The sequence below is a fragment of the Haliaeetus albicilla genome, chromosome 4, assembly GCF_947461875.1.
Source record: "Haliaeetus albicilla chromosome 4, bHalAlb1.1, whole genome shotgun sequence".
Taxonomy (NCBI): domain Eukaryota; kingdom Metazoa; phylum Chordata; class Aves; order Accipitriformes; family Accipitridae; genus Haliaeetus; species Haliaeetus albicilla.
Window position 1 is genome coordinate 47,866,803 of NC_091486.1, and position 16,829 is coordinate 47,883,631.

General features: G+C 39.4%; 1 protein-coding gene across 7 annotated transcripts in view; it reads right to left on the bottom strand.

The window, feature by feature from the left end:
- Window positions 1-227: 227 nt before the first annotated feature.
- Window positions 228-16,829, bottom strand: part of PRDM2 (PR/SET domain 2) — a 74,427-nt gene continuing 57,825 nt past the window's right edge. For 6 of the 7 annotated variants that reach the window (XM_069782430.1, XM_069782433.1, XM_069782434.1 and 3 more), the window contains 2 exons: window positions 4,864-4,999; window positions 228-3,636 (listed from right to left, as the gene is read on the bottom strand). In XM_069782430.1, the coding sequence (XP_069638531.1) occupies window positions 4,891-4,999 (109 nt within the window). In that variant the 3' untranslated portion in view covers window positions 228-3,636; window positions 4,864-4,890. Of the gene's footprint in view, window positions 3,637-4,863; window positions 5,000-15,330; window positions 16,509-16,829 lie in introns of those variants that run through there. The other variant, XM_069782431.1, reaches the window with a different exon arrangement.

Here is a 16,829-nt window from a genome sequence, read left to right on the forward strand (position 1 = left end):
CAAGCGTGTAGCCCCAGAGTCTGAAGCTGTCAGGAGAGCTGGTCTGCAGTAATTACTGTTTGCATGCATGGAGCTTGATAGACCAAGGTGACATTTCTATCCCCTTCCTCCTCTCCTGCCACCCACCAGAAAAAAACCCAAACCATTCAGCCATTTCAGACCCAGAAAACATTGGATCTCCATTTTGAAGACTTCCTTTGCTGAACTAATAATAAATATTGCCATGATGCGGTTTGTCACATTAATTTATTGTTGTTCTTTTTCTTTACATGGCGGACAGACAACAGAGCTTTCAGTCTTCCAGAGCAATGTTCAGAACCCAAGCATCAACCAGGTAATACCACATCTCCACACAGTTTATTTTTAATAAACTTCTCAGTATCAGCATTGTCATGAGAGCACTGCAGAGCTACCGGTGTCAGCCTCGCAAATTCCTACATGCAAAACCTGAGCTTTTTTCCCACCCTCTCCTTGAATCTTCACAAGAACTTGTGGTATCAGTCAAGGGCAAAATTTCACGTTTCATCAGCAGGCACGGGGGAGGTTAAAAGTTTGCTGCAAAACTGTGAAATTTTGCCTAGGGAGAAAAAAAAAATGGCATACTTTCCTGAATTTGCTGTGAATAAAACATCCTCGTCGTTCTAGAGAAATTACACCATTTTGAACTGATTCTTTTTTCTGCAAGAAAAATCAAACCCCCCACCCTCCCCCCCAAAACTGTGTCTGTTATCTGAGGGAAAATGATGAAAAGTCTGGTGCAACCATCGGTTATTTCTTGTCAGTGGCGTGGATATTCTTCTGCCACAGCTTAGACCGTAATGGATCCTTCAAATAGACCGGTACAATATAAAGCTGTGTGCTGTGGTCTCTTGGTTGAGTAACACATGTTATAAAACTTTAAAAACGGAGCATTTACAACCAGGGACATAAAGACGTGCTTTTAAAATTGTAAATACATATTTACAGGCTTGTGTGATAAACCAGAATTTCTCTGGGAAAACTGTTCATATATCACAACAATTTACATACTTCTCTCCTTGAGTTTGTCTGTTATTATAGTTAATACCACTCTAAAAAAAGCAGCAAAAATAAATTGCACAAAAGTGACCTCTAATAACCTCATTGGTATGCCTTAAAGGCACTAAACTCAGCAGCATCCGTGCCAAAAACTCTGTACTTAATTTAACTTACTGTTGCTGGAAGTTGAGTGGGTTTCAGAAGAACTGATTGTTTACAGCAGGATTTGGGCTGCATGGCAAGAAAGCTCTTCCTTAGCAACAATCCTCAAGTGACCAGTGAAAATTTATACAGTTAAGTGTCATCTTCCACAAAATGCCTAACAAAGCTGCACTGGGAAAATCAAGGGCGTATCATACGGGTGCTTTAAGACAGAGTATATTGGAGCTGGGTTTTATCAGCACTGTATATTCATTTTTCAAAATGATCTAGATGCTGTCCAGACACACAGGAAGATAATTCCTGTTTGAAAAAACAGGGTTTACCATACTAATACTAGATGATGAGAGGAAGAAGAAAATGTGGAAAGAAAATAAAAAGAAAGATGATGTGCAAAACAAAAGTGAGCTAAACTGATTAGAGAGCTGCATGTGCACGCCAGCTTCTTTGAGATATACATAAGGCCAGGAAACCTAATTTCTGTGCTATTTGACCAAGATTTACCAAGCTGTCTAGCAGATTTGGATACTCACTTCCAGCTAGTTTTAATGAAGAATGAGAATCTCAGTCTTTCGAGGCTGCTGTGAGAAATGTCAGCCTTTGTTTGGAATTAGTACATCACGTATTTCAAGAGTAAATTATTGCTAGCAAAAAGCTCAAGGGGGGACAAATCCTAGAGACTCTCCACTCTAGGAAAGAGACGGAGCAGCCAGCAATGGCACAAGCTCTCCCCACAAAGCCTGCATCTCAACGGTCTCACAGTCTTGAACTGGAAGCATCACTTCCAACATGGGAGGGGATGTAGCTTTTTATGGCTCATCTAGTTCTCAACATCTCAGCCTTCCCCCAAACCACAATTGCACTTAGAAAGCCTCCAATAGGGGTTTATCCAAAAAACGTCTAGCTAGGTAATACAACATCCCGAAGACCTTTTCTTTCCAACTCAAACGACACGTAGCTAAAACATTTTTACGGTGAACAAAACCAGTGTTTCTTGTTTAAAGCTTTTGTATTCATTTTGAACAATTTGATTTTCATCAAAACTATAAAAAATTAACTGTTTTCAGCAATTTCATACATATATATTAATATAGATGTCATATATATATATATATATGAAGATATATATAAAACTGATCGGTTTTTTGACTTTTTCAGGGTGGCAGGAAGGAGTATCAACCGGGCACTTATTTTTTTCTTAACTAATGTGTGCATACACAGATGTCTGCTTATCTGTGTGGAGTGCAAAGACAAGGAGAGGAATAAATTGACTGAAATAAGGGGGAAATAGGGCAATCAACCCCTTGACCTCCTTGAAAAATCCCAAACCCAGACGCTGCATTAGCGGGGATCCTGCAAAAACTTGTCTTGACAGAAGGAACCCTTCATCTCAGAGGTGAGATCTGCAGGGGCACGGAGGAGCACCCCTGCCAGATGATGCACCTGTGTGTGATTGTCACCATTTTGGAGCAAGAGGTAAGAGACCTTTTTGTACTGCATTTTACCAACTGACCTGTACGTTTCTGCAACTTGTCTTTACTGGCTGCCACCTACCTTCATGGATGCCCGGTCTACAGGACCACTGAAACTAAACATGTCTGTACTGAGGGTCACAAACACAAGCTCTGTATTTAAGGAAAAGTGTCGCTTGATACTGCTTGATACTGTGTTTGATACTCTCGTTAAATAAATAAAGCCTGACTATAACAAGAGTACCAGACTGGCAACAAATGTAATGGCAGCTCTTGAGGAATGGATGCTTGTCCCTTTATGAAACTGGGCTATCAGTGCATTTCATAGAGATCACTTAACAGGTGGTCTTCCAAAAAAACCGTGGGTCCTGACGCACTTCGAAAGCAATGGCATCGTGCCCGTTAAAGCTAATGGTACAAAGTCAAGAGACTGGGGTACCCACAGACTTCAGATGTGGAAACCTCAGCAAAACCTACCACTCCCTTCAGTGGATTTTTGTGGGGTGCCCAGTTCTTTACCCGTTAGGATGTAAAGTAGAAACTAAAATGATGTAACAGTCTTTTCAGAATTTAATTGCATAGTATGTTAAACCCCTCTGTGTTCTACCAGAAAGAGGAGACTCATCCAGACCCAACAACCCTCTGAACACAGTTAATCTGCCTGCAAATGTCTGAACATTTCTCCACGCTATCCCACTGGCTGTTGATGCATGGACTCCACGTGGCAGGGGACCCTGAGATCACCCTCTCACCAGCATCCACAGTTCATCACTCTCTGGAGAAGGCAGAAGCCCTGCTCTGCGCTCTCTCCCTCTCCCTCTGGAAGGAAGGACAATATGACTGAAGCGCACCACTGCTTCCAGCAGAAGAAACCGCTGTCCCTGTTATCTACTGAGGAACCGGTCTCACCTCATCCAAGAAAAAGCAGGAGAGGATAATGCTTGAGGATTACTTCACCTCACCTTTTCCAGTCAAAAGTTCCTAGTACCTGAAAATACACAGAGAGTTGCATTTAATCAGAGTCAGCTTTAAGACGAAGTAGTCAGAGTAACTGCCCCATTAACACTGAGCTGGAAGCAGGACAAGTCATTCACCAAGTGCTGCGCAGGGAAGAGATGCCCATGATTTAACTTTTGCTTGGGTTTCCCACAACTAAATGGTCTATGCCACAGTTAGGGATGTTAACATTTCATTAGCAACCACTCCCATTATTCGGGAGGTAGTAGACTTCAGAATTTTACTAACTTGTTCCCCCAGTGTTATTTTTTTGAACATATTTAACAAAGAATAAAATCTCAGGCTGCAGCATCTTGATTTTTCTGGCACTCATTCTCACCTTTAGCTTTACCCATATAAGTATAATGTTCCTTAGCTGTTACATCAGTATAAAGGAGGTGATTACCTGCATGTTACAGGTGAGGAAATGAAGAAGTAGAAGACAGTGTCTTCTTTCAAGTCAACCAACAGCAAATCAGTTCAGCTTCACCAGTAACACCAGACCAGGTCATTAATTTGTCCAAGCCCGTACAGCTCCACTACACCAGTTGATCTCACCACAACCCCGAGTAATGTTTTTGTATGTTATCATGGCACTGCAGTTTCCATTGTGATACCGGTCTTTGAGCTTCTGGCATTCAACCAAAGCAGCCAGCCATAATACACATTCTCAGGCATACTTTTTCTGGTCAGTTAATATTTGTTCAGCGTTTACCCATTCAGCTTAAAATATCTCAAGAGGACTTTGCCCACTACTATGACAAGATACAAATACCACTCCTTCCCAGATGGGGACAAGCCCCATCCTCACAAAACTTACCACCATCTTCAGGCTCCCCACAGGATCCAGAGGAGCAACACCACAGCTCTTAAAAGCTCATAAATGGAAGAAAACTCTCCTTCCATCTTCCATGAGGCTGAAGAGCTGACTCTGCCCCAAGAGATCCTCTTGATCCAGAGTATATAAGTACATATCACTAAAGAAGACCTTGTCCCTTGTGCTTGATTTAACTGAGAGACCCTATTTTTCTGACATAGCTCTCCCCTTTTCAAACCTGCTTTCTCATCAGTGACCAGTTACAACAAGAGCACCGACACCGCGGGTTTTCTGAGGCTCGGATAGTATCTGTAAAGCACTTTGCACTCCTTGCCCACAGAACCACAAGCTAGGTAAGTTCTGCACATCCTCCCGTGGCAGCGCCTGGCTGCATTGCTGTACCTGGTTTGGTTGGACATGCAGAAGCGTCTACTCCTTGAAGAAGTGGGATGCGGTGCAGTTGGATTTCTTGCATTGCCTGGTGCTGGTGTTATGCGAAGAGGAGGAGGGACATCTAGAGGCCATGCGGAGTCTGTAACTGTACAAAGAGGCAGAAGAAACTCACACACATGCATTAGGGTACCGGGAGAAAAAAAGCAGAGACATGCTTTAGGGCCCTATAGGGCTTTAGTAAGCTATGAGAAAAAAAAGCCCTGCAAGTACACTGCAAGTACTGAGGAGAGTCACTTCTGAAGGTAAGAGGTTTTGTTTTGGTTTTTTTTTTCTCTGTTCTGAACTTACCCTGTTAGTTTATTTAAGTAGGAAACAGACAATGTCAACTGGAAGCAGCATCCAGTCTCCCACCCAATGTCCCAGGCCCTCCAACTGGGACCGACAGACAAATCCACAGTTATGTAAAGAACCTGGTCTGTTTTCTCAGGACAGTCCATACCAGGTTTTAAAATACATACTTATGGAAATGGAATTTTACTTTCCAGAAGCATGGTACCACACCTGGTCATTTTTCCTGAGGTCAAAGCCTGCAGTACGCTTTTGCCACTGTAGCGCTGGCAGACTTGACAATGACGCACACGGGTCACTACAGTGAGCCCTGCTACACTGCCTTCGTTGTAGAGGATATGTCATATCCCTTCCAATTTTAAACTAACTCCAAGAATCCCAAAGTGAAACTGAAAATCAGAGATTTTTAACTGACAGCATTCAATCTCTGTCAACTGTGATTTCAAGAAGAAAGCCTGAAAACATGAGTCAAAGCAGGGGAAGTAGAAAGGCTCATACCCTATTCTAAACGTACAATCTCAGTCCAAATGTAAACCCAAGCTAAATTTCCTTACACTAAAAGATTAGAAAAAAAAACCCTATTTGTTTTTAAATTCAGCATCTTTTGCTATCTTGCACATACTTGTTCCTCCTTGGTACATGCAGGTGCATGTCTGCTCCCCCTCGCACCTGTGCACCCCCATACTTGCGGTAATTGCATACCTACCTTGTATGTGCAAATTCTTCAAAAGTCTAACCAAAACCAACTACTTACGTTCTTCCAAGGGAACATCTTTTGAAATGTAATTTTATTACATCACAACATGTCTAAGAAAAGTTAAAAGCTAGGTTTTTCTCCAGGTTATTTTTAGAGTTCAATATACACCCTTTGAAGGAGACTTCAATTGTTATTTGTCCTTATACACAGATTTTGTAGTGCAGTGTGACTGCAAGTTAGACATAAAGAAGTACAAAATTTTCCATTACAACACAAAAACAAAACCACAGAAGTTTTGAAAAGAAGGAATTCAATTATTTCCAAATTAAAATTTGTGGTTAAAACAGTCTGCCAAAGTTTTGTTATTGTTACATGTAAATCATACTCTGCAGCTTTTGTGAATTTAATACTGAAGCATTCATCTAGTGTCTTAGAATCAGAAAGTGATAATGAGGAAGTCAACAAAAGCCAGATTTTGTTGTCCCATATAAGGACTGTTACCAAGGGAAACAGCAGAATATCCAAAATAAGTTTAGTTTGTCTGGCTTCAGTTCTTTACTAAAACTAGAAGAGAGCAATTTTATTTTCTTTTTATTTAGAACATTTCCATTTAAGTAATGCTTAATTTCAAAAAATTAATTATGACTTGTAAAAGTTCTTCTACAATCAATAACATCTGTGTGTTATTGCATGCAACGAGCCAATGCCTAGATCCTGTCGGAAACCTAAAAAAAAGCCTCAAATCCAGAGACAAAGTATCCAAGAAAATCTGACCTGTGTTTGCAAATGCATATCCCTCACCCTCCCCCAAAACCAATACGCTAAAGGGATCCCTCACCCCCTAATTCCATCTAGCTTTAAAGCTAACAGATCATTGGCTTATTATTTGGAAGTTGAGGATTGGAGGAACCGGATAAAAAAGGATTGTTTTCCAGATAGAAATTGAAATGGAGTTCTCAATGGAGTTCTCACTGTTGCCTTTGCGTTCTGCTCTCAGTCAGCTGTGAAACCATACGGCAAAGCACCGACAGCGGCCAAGCAGCGATGTTTGCTCTACCAAAGCAGTTTGGAAATCGGTGCCCTCCTCCGTGCCGATATTAAACTGAAGTGGATTGATACCTCTATCTTTAAAAAGCCTCTTTAAAGAAATGCAGGGATGTCTGGATGTTTTAGGAGTAACTCCCTGGGTCTGCAAGGCAAGCTAATCTCTGAGGGGGAGGGGAGCTGAAATACCCCCATCGCATGTAGGAACAGTTATTGAGATCGCTATTTTTAGCACTGTCACTTTGCACCTGCTTTCACCATCACCCGTGCTGGGGTAACCGGAGACAGGCAAAAGAAAAGGAATTCTTAGACACCGTGTGCCGATGCAGCCGAGCAATACGGACTTTACCGGGAAGGGGCGAGGGGGCTGTACCCCAGCCCCTTTGCACCACCGCGCACCGTCTGCATCCTGGACCGAACGTCAGCGGACAGACAGCACACCCTGTGCTACCTCCAGCCCTCTCAAGTCCATTGTTTAGGAGCAGTCCTACCCAGAAAAATTTAAAAAAAAAAAGGGGGGGGGGGGAGAAGAAAAGAAATAGCATCAGAAAACATACCATGCTTGCAAGGAAAAGGGCACAGAAACCAAATGTTAGGCAGCAGGAAGGATTTGTCTACACTGAGTTTTCTCTGTCATCTAGGACTTTTAAATAAGGACAAACAGTTTTGGTAAAGTACTAGCTATACCATAAATTAAAGCTAAACCAAAAGTTAAATAATGCTTTTTGCTTTTTTTTTTTTCACACACAGACAGGGCCTAAACCTCTCTCTCTCAACTGAAAGCACACCCTAACTAAAGAGAGAGACAAATCACTGAATTTGGTGAGACTCGCTACAATAAAAACACACTAAATCCCAGGTCTTACAGTCTTCCATCCTTGGATCTGAGAGTGTTTTGCAGCATGAGTCAGTACCATAATCTCCATTTTTCATATGCAGAACTGAGTCAGAAGGAAAGTGATTTGCCAAGGTCGCCCAGAACATCTGCAGCCTTAAAGCAGAGGTAGGCGCAAAAGCAAAGGTTCCCCCCATCGCACTGCATTACTACTCCCCAAGTTAAATTCTCTCCTGAACGCTTAAGAAGTTTCACCTTATTTGTCTAAACCAAATTCCTACTTCCATATATCTTCCTAGGCCACTGCGCCTTGAAATAAACAGCACACACGAACTAGGCGGCTAGTAAAAATGCCAGACCCTGGCACACACCCTTCCCTCAGACATTCTCAAAATACATTTGGTATTTTTAATGCAAATTACCTTGTCTTCTACCACATTTGTGCAATTAACGTTCTTCTAAGTTGCTAGTTTAGCTCACTAGAAATGTCCCAGAAAAATAAGCCACGTTACTAGTGAGAATGAAGGCTGGCATAATCCGATATTGCTGCTGGTCACACCAGTGAAATTCAGTGAACGGAGCAAAGTCATCGTACTATGTGATAGAACAGTCAGGTAATACAGATTCATGTTTTCACCTCAATTAAAGTGTGTTTTTCTTGCAGGGCTTATACTTCTATGCTCCCAATATAGAAAAACCCATGCATTTGGTCCAAAATTTCGGACACACACACACATACCAACATACCTCCTAACAATAAACGTGTCAGGGACATGTTCTATCAAAAGTACTTCCTACTCTTAAATAAAACAATTTCTACACTGACACAGACCGCCTTCTAAAATAATTGACTGCCTGGGGAAAAAAAAAGATAAAGAGGTATGGATGTTTAAGCCTAAATTCTTGGCTTTGCAGAATTAGGCTAGGCAATTTTACAGGCCAGAAGGCAAGCAAGGGGGGGCTTGGGGCATGGATAAATGAGATTTCTGGGCTTTCTGCACTCAGTAAGTACTAAAACATCGTGTTGCTAACCTAACTGGCATGTAGTCTCTTGCACTAGCATACTGCTTAACAGAAAAGTAAATACACAAAACAAGGACTTGGAAAAACATCAACTGCCAATTACATGAACAATTTTTAATTATTTTTTTTTTAAGTGAAACAAAATATTTAGCAGGACAAAAAGGTTTGTGGATAGAATTTTGTTGAGGAAGATGTCTCTTTTCTGCGGAGGAGTCCTGCCTTTGTGCACAAAAAAATGGGGGGAACAGCAGAAAGCAAAAAGGATCTTCATGTGCTGTACTGCAGCTATTTCGAGACTTACATGCGTTTATTTATGAAAGGGGTGAAAAAGCTGGAACACGTCAGGATTTTATCTTGCAATCACATGACGCTAAAGGACATAACATGAGTATTATAATTTTATGGTCAGGCCTTTCATGAATCTAAACTGGAAAAACCTGTTACTGAGATCCTCTGCATTCTCAACTTTCAAGAAGATACCTAGCAGCACTCTCTAACCACAGCGGTTCAAAGAACTTAATACGTTTAAAGTAGCATTGCTCCCCCACAGTAACTCAAAAATTGTTTTGTTTCACACATGTGCTCTAGAGTTCAAGTTTCTTCATTGTTGACTTAGTTTCACTCCCAGTGAAATCCCACTTCAGACCACCACTAACTTCAGTGATGAACACCAAACCAACACGGAGACCTGTTGAAAGAAATCTCACACCATGCCTACAACTCACCTAAGGGACTACCTAAAATTAATGTACCAATACCATTTTACTTAAATATAACTAGATTTTCAAAAGCCACTAGTGATCTAAAGTAGCCACTTTAAAGGGATTCAGCACTGAGGATGGCTACTGAGCTCTTTCAGAAAATCAGTACTTCAAACTGAGTTCAAAGAAATTATTAGTCACTTTAAGAAATCTTGGTCTAGGTATATAAACGTAGATGAACAGTATCACGTCAGCAGTTTATCTTCCTGCCCTTTTAAAGAAGCACAGAGCATTGTGCGAGCCAAAAGGTGAAGAATGTTGGATTAAAAATAGCAGTACTTCTACACTGTCAAGTAATCTAATCTGATAATTTGATAAAAAATTTGCATCTACTGAATCACATTCATGACAGAGGAAAAGAATGAGAAAACTTTATCACACACAGGGAAGACTATAGCTGATTTTATTTTCCTTTATGCAGACACGGTCACTCTAAATGAGTTCAAACTGATTACTGAAGGCTAGCAGAACTAGTATGACCCCTCAGTCCTGCACATCTCTACATAAAAAAAACCCCACAGAACACGATGTGCTTTCGATTTAAAAAGACAGATGAGTGAAAGCATTTGCCATAATGAAAGGGGAATAAAACTTCAGTCTAACTCCCGTGACAGAAGAGTCCTGAGTGTACAACTCTTCCAAGCAGCTCAGTGATGGAAGAATTTGTGATTTCTCATCTTCCTGCCTCCTTCCACACTGCAGTGCTTAGCAGAAATCACAGCACCTAAATGAAACGCTAACTAAATTCTACCATCACGTCACAGCTGGAACACGACTAACTCCTACGCACACACGATCCGCACAAGAGAGTGAGTTTGCGAGGACCTCCAATACAAACTCCCTCCCAGAGCAGCACTGGGGCAGCATCAGCGCTCACGGTCCAACCCCGAACTGCAGCAAGGACAACAGGCTGAGCTCTCTCCTGTTTCCACTTGCTGCCAGGCCTTCAAATGCCCTTAGCAGGTAGCACATCCTCTGCGTTCTCAACAAAATCGCTTCCCTGAAAAGAAGTCCTTGCGTTTACTTTACCATAGGCATTTACTTTGCTGAGTAGCGCTGCCTAAACTGCAGGAGGAACTGAGGCAGGCTCTGCTGAAACAGGCCTAGATATGAGATTATTATTCTTTTTTGACTGACACGGGGCATTACAAGTAGTGCAAGTCTCAATTTTGCTGTTCATCTGGAAGGCAGCACGCCTCCAGCATGTAATACCACCTTGTACCATACAGACTGAACGCTGAGCCTGTATTTCTGAAAAATGGAGCATCACCTGCTGAATAATCAAAGCTGTTTCTCACAGCCCTTTGGCAGTTTCTGGGAGTACTGTCATCCAAAACATGACTCAGAGACCCTGTTTGGCTTGTGAAACATAAAAGTCTTACAAAAGAATAAGCAGAGAGATATATACAAAGTGCATGTTGCGGATTACTATACTATGTTCCATAAACCACTCGAGCTTTGAATAAATTAGGAAAATGAAGCAGCTACCTATCTCTTAAGAAAAAGCCTCCCTCCAACTTGATGCCTGCTCAAGCTTCCCTTTTGAGTTTCAGTGTTTTACTGCCTTGTATCTGGAAAAAAAAAAAAAGCAGTATTTCAATGCTCTTTTTCAAATGCATGCTTTCAAAAGTACACTCTACCAAAAGCATTTTTAAAGACTAAGGGAAGTAAATGTGCAGGATCAGCAAAATGAGAATGAAAAGCAATGAAGTGTGCATGGGAAGCAGTAGTCAGAGACAACTCAATAGCAATAAGGCTTCCTCTTAAGTAAGGAAGAGGTTTAAAAGCAGTCAGCGGCTGAAGAGACTGTGGTCCAGAGACAGAACAGGACTCTAGTACCTCCTGCTCCTTTCCGAGTTCTGCCAGTCATCTCCTATTAGGCACCGGACGCTTTACACCAACAGCTTCCTCTCCCACTCTTGGTCTAATAACCTATTTGCATTTTAAACGTTTGGGTGGGCACCCTTACCTGACTGCAAGCGATGAGCACAAGCAGCACTGACTGCAGCTACAGTCCGAGTGTTACCTTGGTATTAGTTTCACTCAAAAAATACCTGTAAGACATTACTTAAATTGCAAAGTCAAGACCCCAGAGAAAGCTGAGGAAGTGACATCAAGTCATTCATGTGTATGAAATAAAGACCCTTTAATAACATTACCATTTTCCACTGGTGGAAAATAAAAGACCCTTTAATAACATTAACATTTCCATTACACTTGGTGTGTAAACTGGACCATTAACCGTACACTTAATATATCATGCCTTTTTTATAGTTTTATTTGCATCTTGCTCTGAAATAGAATTATTTTCCTCACCTTCCCACTCTTCCAAAAAATACTGGAAGGTCCTACACACACCCTCTTCCGTTAGAGAGCTGCTATTCACTTTTAGAGCAGCTCCACCCTATGAACGAAGTGACATGATTTCTACAAAAAAAATACAGTACGCAACTATAGAATTAAAATGCATCACATGGCATACATAAACAGGAAACTATGGGGTTTTACTACAATCTGAATATCAGCTTTTTTGAAATCTCTTGAGCATTTGCATTTGTACTTTATTCCCATGTTTTCTAAGACATCTCTTTTGAGTAGCCTTTAGCTCTCAGTTCACTAGATATTGGATAACTGCCTGTCCACAAAGTTCAGATGAAGCAACCCACTTCAAAAAGTAACTCAGATTATTGTGGCTGTGTAGGTGAAGCTTTACAGAGTTCCCATTAAACTTCTGTTAAGATTTGTGCATCCAGCTGTTGAGTGCTTTTCAAAACTCCAGCTGTGGCTTAAAAACACCAAACACGATAGGGTATTAATTCTACAACAAGTATTAATATTCTATTTTTAAATATTTTGTAGGAGTGACACAAAATCAGCTTTGCTCCCTATTGGTATCAGAGTATCTTCAGTTACTACTATGAAATTTCATGCTAGTCCCAAGAGCTTCTTTGTAATTCTTTACCAGTTTAATTAAATAGAAGATATGGAAGTTTACCTCTTTTTCATAATTCACTTACCACAAAAGCTCAGATCCAAAACAGCATGGACTTGTTGTTCAGAATCTATCCTTTAGCTCAGTTTCATCATGAGCAGAACATCATGTGACTCATGCAGATCACACGTTCAGTAAGTAAAAGCCAGAATTAGTATGTAAGGTCTTCTAAGTTCTCTTTTTAACATCATTCACAAACTCTTTGTCTGTCACAGGTTATCAATTGCAACTCAGCTTCTTAGCTGAACTTGACTCCAGTCAAAGCTGGAACTGGCCCCATAATTTTGGAAATGAAGTCACAAACCTCAGTAAGTAAAGGAAGCGCTATTAATTTCTACACTTGAAATTGGAAATTTACGTATCAAATTGCCAGGGTCTAGTTTTCTATGACATCTCCCTAAAGAAAATCATCAGGAACAAAACTAGAACTTTAAATAAAAGGCTTACAATACAAAATGCCGACAAACGGTACGAGAAACACACTAGCCTAAATCAACTACAGGTAGCTTACAGAAAGGGTTAGGAGCTTGCAGAGCAAGGCAGGAAAAATTATATGCAGGGGGCCTGGCTGCATCACCCAGACTGTCTTGTAATGCCTAAGACAGAACATATTTAAGACATTCGCCATTACAAGCTGGTTTTAACTCCTTCTAGCGAACTATAATGGGGGGGGTGGGGGTAAATGCAGTGTGTTAGATCTCCCATCTCCATACATGCTTCAGGATTACTGTTTTTATTAAACTGACACTGCATTTGATCTTGACCAGCATGTCAGTTAGTCTCTGTAAACAGGACAAGTTTAATTGGTTTTATTGCCTGTTTGGATGCATTTCAAGAAATGTCAGCACTTTGTAGGCAGCATTACAGCTTTATTGTTGCATTCAGATCATAAAGAGGCAGTTATAAAAGCCATAGAAATTCAATTATGCAGATGAGATGCAATAGTATTAGTAACTATAAAAGCTGTACATATCCTATCTGTGATGAGGTGCCTATTTAGGAATGAAACTTCTTCCTTGATGATTATCTCTCATTTTGAATACAGATCTCCATCACACAGCACTCAAGAATTGGAGTGTACGAACGTGCGTGAACATCTCGGTGTGACAACATCCTTGGGACACAACAGGATTTAATATCACAGCAGAGAAACAGTAAAGACAATTGCAACAGGATTTCTGCCATAATATTAAGAAATGAGGGAAGGAAGCTGGTTTATTTCTGATCAGTTCATTGCTAGACATTTCTAATAAATCCTTACAAGGCGATCAAAATACTGAGACTGCAGTAAGACAAAACACCAACTGGTATTTCATTTGTCAATAACAGAAGAAAGATGTGTGAGACAACTAGCTAAGGACAAGTTTATATCCCACTCTCGGTAACTTCAAAACTATGGGAGTTTTTACCTTCTTTTCATGTTTCCTAGTTCTTATAAAATATTCAAATACAACTGAGGGTATGCAAAAAAAAAAAAATTGTCACTTCAGTAAACATAGTAAAATCTAATCAACACTGAAAACCTTCACTGTGGCTGTCCTACCACCTAATTGATATAACTGCTGCTGTAAAGTAGACTAAGAATTCACCCTTTAATTGTGGTGCAACTATCAAACTGCAGTGTATATTATCACAATGTAGATGTGCCTCCAAAAACACTCAATGAACAATGTTAAAACTTCTGCATCACAGTACCAGATTTTCCCTACCAGTTAAAATTCAGGGAAAACTTTGTTATGGAGAGGATAACATGTTCAAGGAATGATGTATAACATGAGAAAATAAACAGGGAGTTGCCGAAGAATCTTACTCAGAGATATTAATTTGAATAGACAACTACATAAAATATTAACTTACTACTGGATTAGTAGTGAATATGCTAAGAAATTGGCTACTGTAATACCGTTAGTCTTAATGGTGTTACATTATTCCATCCAACTGCCACACTAATATGGACACAGATGCTTCCAGCTCCACTGCAGGAGGGAGAATGCCTATCTTGATGGTGGAATACAACATTCTGAAATTCTTAAAGCCAAAACTCTTTTCACATATTTTCCAAGTTAAGCTATTTCACAAGTTTAAAGCATATAAAATTAGAACATTATAGTATCAGAAAAAAGTTGAAAGGGTGTGTGCAATTTTAATTAAAAGTTTAAATTTATTAACTGTGTCCACAATTAAAAAAATCTAAGACTAACTCAGAAGTCTCAAATTTGGTATAAATTTGTTTCAGTGAACTGTTTGTAGACAACTAAAGGATGCAAGCACACTTAATTCCTTCTAGATGTACATTGTTTCATTTTTCCTTGTACATCTGGTTTCCATACAAAAGGCAAGTTTCCCACAAGTTTTTAAAAAGTTTACTTTATTGGTTACAGTTATATAAAATATGTCATGATGGTTCCATCTAGTTGGTCATTAAGTGCTTGCAACACCACAAAGACTCTTTAATACATCTGCAACTCACATGATGTATTGCATGTTGGAGGAGAAAAATCCCTCTTCGGTTGCTTACCTGCATTTACAGTATCTTCAGCAAGGCTACAGTGTTCAAAAGCAATGACAACCCCACTTTTATGTCAAATTGCAATTTTTAATGTTTTCATTAGAATAGTCTTTATATCACTCTCCAATAGAAGAAACAATATAACTAACAGCAAACTTTAATACAGGAACATGCTCCAAGATTAACAACCCAAAATGAAAACAAAATGAAATTAATGTAAAATGTAAATCACATATAGTACAATTGAAGTGTCCAAAACAATTTAAATAATTTTAAATATTTTATTTTTTAAACTTGCTACAAATGCTTTATACAATATTTCAACATAAAGTCCCCATAACAGAAATGTAACAAAATGGGAATGATAGTGAAAGTGAAAGTTAAAGTGGCACAAATTCACCAAACAAGTATTAAACTACAAATTTTAAGAGGTAGATTACTTTTTAAGTCAAGAACAAAAAAAATAAAGGGGGTGGCTGTATAAAGAAAACTAGTCACTTTCCATCAATTCTGTCATTAATCTTGAAAGCTATATGAACACATGACAAACGATATTTCCATAAAAAGCTGTTACGAACAACAGACCAATTTGTTGTCTTAAGTTATTAGATAGAGGTGTACGACCTTTTAGAGTAATTATATATTTCACTTTCAAAATATACAGGTATGTAGTCCTGGTCTAGCCTTCTTACTGATAAAAAGATACACTGCATTCATTATATATATGGTATTTAGAAATTGATACTGGTATTTCATTGCTATATAAAGTTTCATTTGCATGTATAAATAGGAATTTGGAAAATCCATAAAACATCCAAATCAGGCTTTTTCCCATTGTATGCTGGACATCTAAAAGACTCAGAAAGCGAGGAGAAGGTAAGAAGAAAAGGAAATTCTGTCATGCTAGGATGGCCTCTACTGATTCATTTAGACAAAAGGCTTTAAAAGACTTAATACATGACAAAAATACTTTGAGTGCAGCAACATTTGTTGTCCCTGAATCTACACTGAATTACTGACAAAATTAAGGAACTTGCTTTGCCAAGTATACAACTGAACTGCCTGTATGCCATTCACGAAGGTACGGACAAAACCAGGATCTAAGCAAACACAAGAGCAAAAGATTTGGTTTCGTTAATCCCCCTATTTCTTTGATGGTTTCGTGTGGGTTTCATTTTGTTTTTAATAGTACCCTTCTCTTTTATCTGAATCATCCCGTAGCCCAGCACGTGTGTCAGGCACGAAATAAGAAAATCTATGCCTGACACTGAATATTAGCAAGAAGCCTGCAGGCAATTTTATGATTGTGAGTCAGCTTCAGCTGGTTTCGCAACCTTGGTGGATTTCACATCCATTGTCGTAGTGCTTATCCTAAGTTGAGCATGCAACAGCTCTACCATGTCATTAAGGGATTTTTTTGTTTGTTTTGTTTTTACAGGAGATTCCTAGAAAATAAAAAACAAAAACTGAAGATAAATGACAAAACAAACTATTTGTGAACGGAGTATGTTTACACAGAAAAACTGAAAGGTGAAAAACAAATTTGGAGACAAATATTACATGAAGCAAGTCTTGAAAAAATACAAAGAATTAATATCTACTGGAAAAAAAAAAACCAAAACAAACACCAACATTGCCTACATAGTGTAGAATCGAAGTTAGCCTGTGCTGACATTAGCGTATGAAGGCAAAAAAATTCTTCATACTATGTACTTGGTATAAAAAAAAAAGTTGACTAGACAATCTAGATTTATGAACATTATTTC